The sequence below is a fragment of the Molossus molossus genome, unplaced genomic scaffold (assembly GCF_014108415.1).
Source record: "Molossus molossus isolate mMolMol1 unplaced genomic scaffold, mMolMol1.p scaffold_m16_p_11, whole genome shotgun sequence".
In the NCBI taxonomy this organism is placed as follows: domain Eukaryota; kingdom Metazoa; phylum Chordata; class Mammalia; order Chiroptera; family Molossidae; genus Molossus; species Molossus molossus.
The window spans coordinates 46,960,658-46,972,770 of record NW_023425346.1 but is presented as its reverse complement, the minus strand read 5'-3'; the positions used below and the strand labels follow the sequence as shown (position 1 = coordinate 46,972,770).

Sequence of the window (12,113 nt, the reverse complement as noted above, 5' to 3'; positions counted from 1 at the left end):
CGATGAACCAAGTGCAGAGAAGCTAAAGGTGGGGCGTGCATGTTTGATTTCTAACTGTCCCCTTTAACAAGAGAACGTGAGGTAATTAGAAACTATTCAATGTGTTCTGGACTGTTCTGTTAAATGTCCCAGGCAAGATAAATCAAAATGCTTCAGAAAAGTAAGGCCTAGTTGAGTATTTTGGTAGAGGCCCCCCCTTCAATCAGCTAGTCACTAAATGAAAATCTCATTAGACACTCATTTTGTAGAGGTGGATTGATCACGCTGTAGAAAAGGCTGGCTGCTGAGGGTGTGTCTCTTCCATGTTCCTCAGCCTCCTCTGCTTTTACTGAGTTAGGTCTTCAGAGTGGTGAAGGAAAACAGGTCATTTTTCCTTCATAGAGTATCATTAGATGATTCATCTACATTAATTATATGAACCTTATAATAGTTACAGGTTAAAAAAAAATTTTTTTTAAATTTATTTTTCATCTCAAAGAGTTCTCAGTCCCCACCCCTCACAATGTCCCATGAAGGGGCACTAAAGTGCATTTTGACGTAAGGGAGTAGAGAGTAAAGGTGCTGTCCAAGCTAAGAACCAAGATGATGCTGTTTAAAAAGAAAGGCAATTCCTTCTACCTCCATCTCTGGAGTCAGCGGAGGGAGGGCAATGAACTGGACCCTCACCAAAGGATTGTCCTAACTTCACTTTAGAGAAAACTGTGTAAGGACCTGCACATATAGACTCATCTATTTGTCCAAAATAGCAAAAATAGGCCTATTTCACCCTTAAGAAAGTATTTGCAAATTTGATCAGTTATGAGCATAAAAACGTGAATGGATTCCAGATGCAATCCATGTGGGCATGCTCGGTGGTGCTAACTATGCATCTTCAGCTTAAAAGAACATGCTGCTGTTCATTTTCATCAAAACATGACTCCTAACTACCATAAATAAAATACACAAGGAACAATTAAATCTTTTTCTTACAATAATTACTTTTACATTAAAAAGTCACCATCATCTTCAGATAATATCGAAAAGTAGGACTCTAAATCTTATTATTTCCCAGTCTTAGTTAACAATTTTGCACAGGCCCGATAATCCAAAACTTGGAGCTCTGGTCTACACAACTTGGCAGGCTTCACACAGTTTGACAGGTAGGCAATTGTGAGATACGCTTTTTTTAAAATTAGCATTTTCTATCAAAACAGTCTGATATCTTTAAAACGCCTCGTGGAGACTGTATTTGTGCAATGCCACAGACACACAGCTAGAAAGGAGGAAACAAAATACAGCCTGGAAGATTCATCACAGTCCAAGTTTTCTTGGTCTTCAGTTCAAACGTCCATGAGCCCAGGAAATCCAATTAAATACAGTGCTTTAAATCGAAGAGCAGGTCCTAGAATAATCTAAGCTACTAAACAGGGACAGTCTCAACCACGGGTGATTTGATGCACTCTTCGTGCAATCTGCTCTTTTCTGCAAGGCTCAAAGGGTTCTCGGCAGAATGCTCTGAAATGTGACTGTCACCATTCAATGCAGAGACAAACCCATCCTGTGAGGGGCCTTTCAAGTATGAGTGAAATTCCATCTGAGGGTGACTGGATCTGTGTTCAGGGTATAAGCTATTGCAGGGCACACCGCTGTCGTTTTCCGAAGAGGAGCAGCAGACGATGACAGAAGGGTTGGCCGCTGGGTAGTGGGAGGTGCCGTAGGCCTCTTCTGCCTGCCGGGCATAGTCAACGAATTGCTCTGGGGTCATGGTGTAAGGCACCAGCGAGAGGGTACCATTTTTGACAGTATCTCTTTCAGCATAGTTCTCAGAGATCTGGTTAGGAGTTCCTGGAATGTGGCTATCTATTTGGTAATACAGAGTTGAAGAGTTGGCATAAAAAGAAGCATTTTTCGCGTGGCTTTCGTGAACGGCGGTGCCATCGGAATAACAAAGGACGGAAGGAAGAGGGACAACTTCGGCGTGGGTACCCAGACCTTCCACAAAACTGTCCCCTTTCTCATCCTCCTCCTCCTCCTCTTCCTCCTCCTCTTCTTCCTCTTCCTCCTCCTCATCTGACTCACTAGGTGCCAGGCTCTGCGTGCTAGAATCGGTGACTCCACTGCAGAAGCTACTCCCATCCTCCTCCTCCTCCTCTTCCTCCTCCTCTCCTGGGCAATCTAATTCCTCAGCCGACTGCAGGTGCAGTACTGCAGCCTGGGGGTCAGTTTCAATCTCAAAATTGTCTGTGATAGAATACTCTACGGAGTGAGCCACGGGGCCCATGGCGCTGCCGTGGGCACTTATCTCACCGTGGCAGCCGTTCAGCGTGGGGATTTGCTGCTCCCGGTTTTTCTCCAGTTCAAGTTTCATTATTGTGTGCAAAAAGTGAGTCCGGACACGGATAGGATTAAATTCAATTCTACCTGCTGTGTTACTGCATCCTTCTTTAGTGCAGCCACACGGGAAAGACATCCGATCCACCTTGGAAGGAAGGACACAGATTAGCCCCATGGAACTCTTACAAACCAAACAAAAACCCAGTGCCTTTCAGCAACCCCTTTGAATCTGGGATTACTTAATTCCAATTTCACCAGCACAAATGACAATCAAACTGCAAATAGAAATGAAAAGGGAAGTAAAGGCTTAAAACATAAGAGTCAACCTAGTTTAAAAACCTATATTCAAAATAAAAATTATTTACAGTAGTATATTAAAAATATGGTGTATATTTTTAGTTCACTGACCCCGCCTGTGCTTCATTTATTTTTTCCTCCATTCTCCCTTCTTGTCATCCCACTAACTTTGTTCCCCTTTTTTCAATCTGCCCCTTCTCTAAGATCCCTCTCCTTCTGATGCATGCCAGCTCACATGCCCAGTTTTGAATGCTTACCGCCCTCTTCTCCACCTGCTATTTTTAAATCTAAATTATATGACATTCCCCATACTAGTCATCTCCTTTTTTCTTGGCTTATTATAAAATGAACTTCTCAGTCCAAGGTGCCCAGACTGACACCACTCAGTGTTGTGTAGCCTGATATTTGCTCTCATTGGTGTGCCTTCTCGTTCTTTCGGATCCCCGTACACGGCGCATGCATGTGTACTGCAGGGCTGCGATGAGCATGCGCATTCATGACTTTAACTGGTGGGCGCACATGTTTAGGTCCTGGCTCCCTCCTTCCTCTCCCCACTCCCTTAGACTACAAGCTTCTCGAGTGAAGGGGATGCTCATTTAATCAATATCTTAAGATGATTTGAGTGATTGGATTCTGTAGATAGAGTAGTGGGTTTTGGCAAGTGTTGTTGGACTGAACGCTTGAATCAAGTGATACAGGGAATTCTGGGCCATCCAAGGGTACTCTGAAGATAATTGCTAATTGTCCCAGATTCCTCCAACTAACCTGTATGCAGACCAGAGCACAGGCAACTGGAAAAAACATGCCCTGTTGGCCACCTACCCAAACTCGGAGAATTTCCTGTGCTCCAGAGGAGAAGGCAGACTCTTGCACACTCATCCTGGGCCCAATAAAAATTACTAGCAGATGTCAGCACCAGAATCCATAGCTGTTTTCTCACTCATTAAGCCCGTTCCTGTGAATCTACTTGGAACAACTGTTCAGCTGGTGAGAACAGTCCTCTCCTTCTGACTGCCTGAGGGGCTCTCCTCATTAAAAAAACAAGTTTCTACCTAAAATAATGACGCCTAACTAATCATGGAGCCCCATTGATATTATAGACGAACGGGGACCTGAGAATCATCTAATGCAGGGGTTGGCAAGCTTTTTTTGGTAAGGGGTCAGAGCGTAGATATTTTAGGCTCTGCGGTCCCGCGGTTCCTGCGGCCACTCCTCGGCTGTGCCCGGGAGCGCGGAGCGGTGGCCGACAGCTCGTAAACAAACAAGCACACAGAACCTGCTTCCATAAACCTCCCTCTGGAAAAGCCGGTGGCAGGCCGGGCTGGGCCTGTGCGTTACAGTTTGCCAACCCTTGGTCTAGATCAGCCCTTTCTTTCAGAGATGGGGAAACTGAGCCGCGGAAGTTGACCTGCCTTGCTCATTTCACACGGCTGGCAAAAAGCAGAGGCAGGAGGAGAACTCCTTTTTCTCAGTCTCGGTCTAGTAATTTTTCCATTAGTCTATACCATCTCTAACCAGTCATCATTTTAAACCCCTGGATGGATCAGTAAATAGAAACTCAAGTGTTGGGGAGGTCACGACCTGCCTGAACACTTGTAAAAAAGCCAAAATAAGCTGGTGTAATAAATGTCGGTTGACTCAGCTGCAGCTTGGGCAGCCTTTCACATTATATCTGAAATGTATGAGCACATTGTGTATGCCCATAAATGTCCTTGCATGAGTATTTCTCTTTCCCCGAATCATGTGTCTTGTTTGCCTCGCCCTACGTTTTCTTCTACAGCTGGGAAACTTCATTACAGGCTACACGCCGGCCTCCTCAGGGGGAGGCGCATTACCCTCCGTCTTTGGATTCCCTGAAACGCAAATCCTTACCTGACACTTAATGCCCGCCAGGCTGCAGGTACATGTCTCTGGATCACAGAACACACGGCAGTCACAGCCACAGTCCTCTCGCGACAGGCGGATGGCTCGCAGCTCGTGCTTTTCCTCCACGTCGATCTTCTTGACGCCGGACGCCCGCAGCAGAGCCCTCCGCTTTTTCGTCGGCAGGGGTTGCAGGAAGAAGTACTCGTCTACCTCTGTGTTGTCTAAATCAATATCATCATCAGAGATGTCGTCCACTGTAAGAGTGCTAGCTTCTTCGGATTCCACCGTGCCATTCTTCGTCATCTAGAGACACAAAGCAGCAAAGAAGAGACTTCGCATCGGCAGGGTCTAAAATCCTAACTTTTATACTTAGTAACAAGGGAACATATAACATCAGGCTCCCATAATCAATAAGTGTTTGTGGGTCAAATCACTTCCATTTATTTTTCTCTTTAGAGAAGTCTCAGGGAGGAAAATGAAGGCATCAAAACGATAAGCGTTTAAATGGACCGGTGACAGAGGCTGTTAATTGGATCTCTTAACCTCCTAATGTTAGAGCTCGAGTTGTTAGAGCCTTCAGCCACTGCAATGTGAAAGAGACCAAAGGTTGCAGATGCCCATCAGGGAAAGCTATCTTTAGACTGAGCTCGTGATGGGCAGCTCCGATGCTGGAATAAATGTGTCCTTGTTCAGGGTTGATAGCATCTGAGTGGGAGCCGTTGCTGCCTAAATCAGCAAACACGCTGTCCTTGTAATGACCACCCTGTCTTTGGGAATCCAGCAAAACCAGGTACTAGGAAATAAAGCTGTGCCGCATTGTACTACTGGGATTACACAGGTTGCCCTACGGAACATTCCAAGAACGAGCGCCTGATATGAAGCCATCAGTCAGGTCAGTGTGCTCACAGTAAGACGGGAGCAGGGGGTGGTGCCTGCAGGGGCGCATCGGCGGGCACCCGAAACAATAAACGCGACCCTCAAAGGAGTTCACCCGATCCTGTGCCCGAAGCAATACCTTCCTCATTACCGCTCCCGTGGACCACTGTCTCATATACCCACAACTATTCTGCTTCTTTTCTAAATTGATTTCATCCATCAGTAACCCTGAATCAGTATTTCACTTCTTACTGTTCTATCATCACACATTGTTTCCTTCACAAAGAAGCATTTGGAAAGAGATGTATTCTCTGAATATGAGCAAAAAAATGTATTCTGGGGAGTAGCACAGGAATAAAAGCCCAAGTTCTGTAAGGGGTTATTCTAAATAAGTTCTAAATACACAGGGTTTCTTGATTCTTTAATTTTTAAATTTATTCATCATTTATTAATAATTTATAAACTTATTAATAATTACTAATTGTAATTATTACCATGTTTGTTTGTTTTTTATCTTAACCATGGCTCAGTCATTACACAGTTAAACTATTCTGGTGACATCAGACATCATTCTCTCACCTTCATCAAAAAGGTCCGACATTCAGATAAGAATATTAACTATTGACTCCAAATCCAAAACTGGATGACTCTGATGAATTGGAAAATGAATAGAAGATTGGTCTTTGCAGTCGAGTAGAGGAAACAACACAGTAGCAAGTGAATATTAAAAATGACATCTATTCCAAAGGGTCCCTAAAATGCATTTTTATTTTATTTTATCTTATTTTATTTGGTACATGCCCCTAGTGGGAAACAAACCCGAAAGTCTATGGTCCGCAGGCCAATGCTCCAAGCACTGAGCCAAACTAGCCAGGGCAGAAATGTATTTTTAAAAACTACTAAATTGTATTTTTTGAATATTTCAGAGGTTAAATCTGTTTTCTTGCAAAGGTATGCATTGCCTTTTATTAGGTTTTGTTTCTTGGTGTGAGCTGCAATTTATTTCTTTTCTTGGCATTTTTTTATAAAGGTACTGGTGAAGCTGTTTTCATGTTTCTGGGATGCCCACTATTAGGATGTTACTTTCATTGGTGGCTGTTACCATTTGTGTTCATTCTTATTTGCAAACAGAAGCACCTTTCTATCCATAAAGATCGGATTTGCTAAGGAATTCAAGTGTGTAATTGCCTAACATCTACTCAATTCTCTGTGATAGGAAAAGCTGCACTAATAAACTGGAAGAGTTACCTTTCCCGTCTTGTCACCTCTGAGGCATTTAGGTTTGTTTTCATTAATTCTTGGCTTGCCTATGAGAACCTCGTCAAGCTTCCGATTCCAGCACATGAGAACACCCAGGACTTGGTTAGTAGGACTCGTTTCAATACCTCCTTCCTACTTAATCTCCATAATGTTTCCATAATATTTATGCTCCCTGTGTAACGGGTAATAATCACAAAAACAACAAAAACCCTCCGTTTTATAACAACAGGGTTTGATTAAAAATATTTTGGTTGCTATCATACAATATATAAAATCTAAAAGTCAACAAAAAAACAAGATTTTAGCAAACATTTAAAAACATAAAAAAATTTTAGGGCATCATGAGAAACCACCTGGCACCTAAGAATTTTTTAAAAATTAAACTATAGATGGTTTTTATTCCAAATACAAGTGCCCTTTGGAATAAAATCTGCACCTCTTATTCTCACATACTTAAATGACAATAATTTCATTTCAGAATAAAAATTCAATTAAGAAACTAAAAGTCCTGCCCACAAAGTTACATACTGTTTTTATTTGTATTCTAAAACCCACAAGGATCCTCCTCTAGATTTTCAAAATCTCACATTAGCACTGAAATTATCTGGCCAGGTTTCCTCCTCATCTCTTCAATATCATCTCTGTCATTTCTAATAAAGACTGGACACATTCGAGTTCATCCTGGTCAAGTGGCTTCTCTTCCTCTCCTCACCGTTTCTGGTTTGGAATGTGGCCGTTGAGAGAGATTATTCTCATCGGTGCCCTGGAAGTCCTTCCCCAGTCTTTTCCTCCAGTCTGTACACACTTGCTCCTTTAAAACCCAGGCCAAACCTTCTGAGGTTAAATGCTTTTTAAAATCAGTGTATTGCAAAGGTTATTTTATTTTCTTCTTCAATCCTCACCCAAGGTTTTTTTTTTCATTGATTTTTAGATAGAGTGGGAGGGAGGAAGGGAGAGAGAGTGAGAGGAAGAGAGAGAGAAACATTGATGTGAGAGAGACACATGGATTGGTTGCCTCCCACACAACCCGGACTGGGCTGGGGATTGAATCTGCAACAGAGGCACATGCCCTTGACTGGGAATCCAACTTGAGACTCTTCAGTTCTCTGACCAATGATAATCTAACCGCTGAGCCAAACTGGCCAGGGTGCAAAGGTTATTTTTAAATGCATTTTCTCATATTAGAGTAATGGCGGGGAGCCAATGAGCTCCTTATTTCTCTCCACAACTCATGTCGATTGTGGTCTCAAGATCTAGCGCTAAGAAACCAGGGAGTCTTCTGAGATCTCCACATCTGCTTTTGCTCACTCTTTTACTCCATGACCATCTTCACAATAATGTTCATTTTTTACATTCTTTTCCTCCAATTTTATTGAGATATAATTGACATATTGTGTAAGTTTAAGGTGTACACATGTTGATTTGATACACTTATATATTGCATAAGGATTCACAGTATAGCAAAACATTATATAGTTACTATCACATTTTTTGTGGTGAGAACTGTTAAGATCTCTCTCAGCAACTTTAGAGTATATAATAGTATAATTACCCTGCTGTACGTTACATCTCCAGAAGTTACTCATCTCATGACTAAAAGTTTGTTTCTTTGACCGACTCCCCCCCCCCCCACTTCCAACCCTTGGTAACCACCATTCTACCCTCCCTTTCTGCGAGTTCTGCTTTTTTAGACGCCTCCTGTAAGCGAGACGATGCAGTATTTGTCTTTTCTGTATGACATAGTTCACTTAGCATAATGCCCTCAAGGTCCTTCGATGTTGTAAATAGCAGGATAGTTATCCTTTTCATGGTTGAGTGATATTCTATCATATATACACAACATAATTTTTCTCTAGACACAAGTGTTGCTTTAAATGTCCTTACCATATTAAAAAAAAAAAGATTAATTGAATTCTTAGACTTCAGTTCATCAGATGCAGCCTCCTTATTTTTGGCACTAACGAGGCTCAGATTAATTGTGACCTCCCCAAAGCAGGCTTAAAAAACCTAACTCCCTGACCCCTATTTTAGTAGCTTTTCCTTATATCTTCCAGATCGATTCCAAGTTCTGACAGTATCTAATGTAATGCTGGGACTGTAACATAAAATCAAACACAATGTGTCTAGAAATCTTTTCTGCTTATAAAATAAATGCTTATAGAGTAACCAACACATTAAAAAAGATGTTCTCTTTTGAGACAGATGTTGTAGAAGGCAACCTGGACTTGCACCATTTCTAGTTCAGCACTCTTTCTCCAAATAATGTTGCCTTCCCAACAGCTCAAAGAAAGCTGGCCAAAGATGGGGTTTCAGGAGACCACCAAGTAATCCTGGCCCTCAACTTGCTTTTGTTTTTGTGTAAGTGGGTGTGGAAAAAAAGAGAAGTTGGAGGTAGGGGTGAATGAGGTGGGAGAAACAGATACGACACAAGAATACGATTAATAACAAGGTTTTGGAGTCTGTGTGCTAGGTACTGCTCAGAGCACTTTACTTGCATTAACTCGTTTAGCATCACAAAAATCTCACGAGATACATATGATCATTCTATCCATTTAACTGATGAGGAAACTGCGGCACAGGAATGCTAAATAACTTGTCTAAAGTCGCAAGCAGTGAGGACGTGCACTAATTCACAACCCAGACATCTGACTCTACAGCTTGTGCCCTTAACTGCCATGATATTGACACACATACCGTGTTCCTATATGTGGCATATGTTGAATAGTCTGTTGTGCTTATTTTGTATTAGGCATTAGGTGTATCAGTGCACAAGACACAAGCCTTGATCACAAGGGATTGGAGTAAAGAGATGAGAAATCTAGTAACGGCAATCCAGTTTATAAGGATTCCTGGCTGAGGGAACACAGGGCATCTGAGAGTATGTGGTACCTAGAGGTGGGGTAAGGAGGGAAAACATTCATATCTAAGGTTAACTCTGAGGATGGCGGAGCAGTTAGATGAACTAGTGGGTGCAGAAGGCATTCCACACTGAACAGCAATAGTTTCAAAGGCCTCAGGTGAGTCACAACATGAAGCTTTCATTGGCCTTTAATTTATCCAGATGACTGGACTTGTATGGGATCCATTCCTATCTTGGTCCACAATCAAAGAATAAAATGCAAATAAAGAGCAGGTCTTCAGAGAATAGCTCCTCTATTCCCCTGCCTTTGCCATCTTATAGGTGATAAGTAATAACTTAATTCATGATTTTATTTAATGATCTTCATCTTATTTTATACTTATCCTATAAGTGTGTACATTTATTTATATTGCATTGGAGGGTTCTCAAGGTCAAGGACTCATGTGTGTGTGTGTATGTGTTTATTTTATTCAATGATGATACTTAACATGGGACTTAGCTCTTGAGCCACTATGTAAATTTGTCCAAATCCACTCTACAAATAAAAGGACTATAATGTTTTAAACAGGTAGAACGGCTTGGCTGGTGTGGCTCAGTGGATTGAGTGTTGTCCCATGGACCGAGTGGTTTTGGTTGGATTCCGGGTTAGGGCACATGCTCAGGTTGGGGGCTCAATGCCCAGTAGGGGGCATGCAGGAGGAAGCTGATGGATGTTTCTTTCTCACACTGATGTTTCTATCTCTCTCTCCCTAAAAAAAATCAATAAAAACATTTTTAATAAGGTGTTCTTATTAATAAAATCTACTAGTTGTTGTAAAGTTAATAACACCTGTAAGTATTATAATGAAAATAAGCATGTGAAAAAAAATTCAGTTTCACAAACATTATTTACTGCCTATTGTGACAATGATGATGTTGCTAAGGACCCATCATGATGACACTGAAATATGATGATATTGACCACCAAACACTGAGCTCCATACTTTATATAAATTATCTCACCTCATTTGCAAATGATCTTATGAAGTAAGTATATTTTTATAGTTGAGAAATTTGGAAACTTGAGAGGATAATCTGTCAAAGTCCAGCTACAAAGCTAATTAGTAATTTACTGAGAATCAGGACTATTTGATTCTAAAGCTTGCACAAGTCTTGCAAGACCAGTTGGAGTAAACATTCTTAGAGTAATAGAGAAACTGTATAGAAGAAAAAGATATGGTTGCAGCTAAACACCAAGAGCTGATCTCAGTGCTGTAGGGCAGGAGAGAATGAGAAGTATAAGCTTCCTTAGCATTCTCTCATTCAGAAATAAAAAGTATGATTTAGACACAGAGAAAAAGGGCTCAGGGCAAAGAAGACAGGAAGTAAGCTGAAGCTATGGGCACTTCACCAGTTAGCATTCCTTTTGGGAACTTATTTTGTGGGCATGTGGAGGTGGCCTTTATAAAAAGACAGTTACCACTGTCAAACTAATATGTTACTCTTGACTTTTAACACACATGCCCTGGCCTGCATGGAATCCGCATAGTTTGCTGCCTACTTTTGTAATAATATATTAGTTTTAGTGATTTATTTCATGTATAGCTTCCCCATTGTAATGTGAACACATTGAGAACAGAGACCACATCTGGCTTGCTTAACACTGTATTCTCAGCACCTTGTTAATTGCAACCCCACAGTAACTGATTAATAAAATGTTTTTTGAACGAATAAATAATATCCTTAGTCACCATGCTATGCTGCTAGCCACTGTATACCAGGTATCAGGGTTTACAAATGCATGCCAGTTCTGCTATCCAAGGAGCTTCCAGTCCACTGAGGAGATGACCAGTTAATAAATATGATATAGTACGGTTAAGTGCAACAAAATATATGTGCAAGTTATAAACTTAACTGGGAGGAGGAGATGAAAGACAAATAAAAGAGAAGGGTAGATAAAAGGCACAAAGCAGAATGATCTCCTTCTATTCTGATTTTATAGTCTCTATCAAACCAGTAATAGGCAATAGATATGTTAGGGAGGATTTGAGGTATAACAGAGGTGGGAGACAGTGAAAGAGTACTCGACTATTTTATGTAAGAATCCCCAAGCACAGGGAATTTGTTGAAGAGCAATGGAAAAACTTGAAGTTATGATTGCTCAGTCTAGTATCTGTCAAGAGTCATGGGTAAAGGAATTAAAAGATAATCAGCCCGGCTGGTATGGCTCACTGGTTGAGCGCTGACCCATGCACCAAGAGGTCGCCATTTCTATTTCCAGTCAGGGCACATGCCCAGTTTGTGGGCTAAATCCCCAGTGGGGGGCATGCAGGAGGTGGATACTCGATGTTCTCTCTCATCGGTGTTTCTATCTTTCTCCCTCTCCCTTCCTCTCTCTCTAACATCAATAAAGAAAAATAAATTTTAAAAAAAGATAACCACAATGGGAGTGAATTGTTTTTGAAAAAAGCTAAGTCTAGACAATATTCTAGAAGAGATTATTTAAACAGATGGTCTCTGTACATGTGAAAAAGAGAATAGTGACTCTTAGATTATTGCTTGGGCTCACTAGAGACAAAATGTCCATTTGAGAAATTACCATCCACATAGAACCTAACATATAAATATGAAACATAAAAGTGAGATAAAAGATAAAATTGAG

The 12,113-nt window shown here is 41.3% G+C and overlaps 1 protein-coding gene across 1 annotated transcript in view; it reads right to left on the bottom strand.

Moving 5' to 3' along the window:
- Window positions 1-448: 448 nt before the first annotated feature.
- The window catches only part of CSRNP3 (cysteine and serine rich nuclear protein 3), an 87,363-nt gene continuing 75,698 nt past the window's right edge, over window positions 449-12,113 (bottom strand). The window contains exons 4-5 of the mRNA XM_036254604.1: window positions 4,483-4,779; window positions 449-2,458 (exon numbers count right to left, since the gene is read on the bottom strand). Of these exons, the coding sequence (XP_036110497.1) occupies window positions 1,400-2,458; window positions 4,483-4,779 (1,356 nt within the window). The 3' untranslated portion in view covers window positions 449-1,399. The remainder of the gene's footprint in view (window positions 2,459-4,482; window positions 4,780-12,113) is intronic.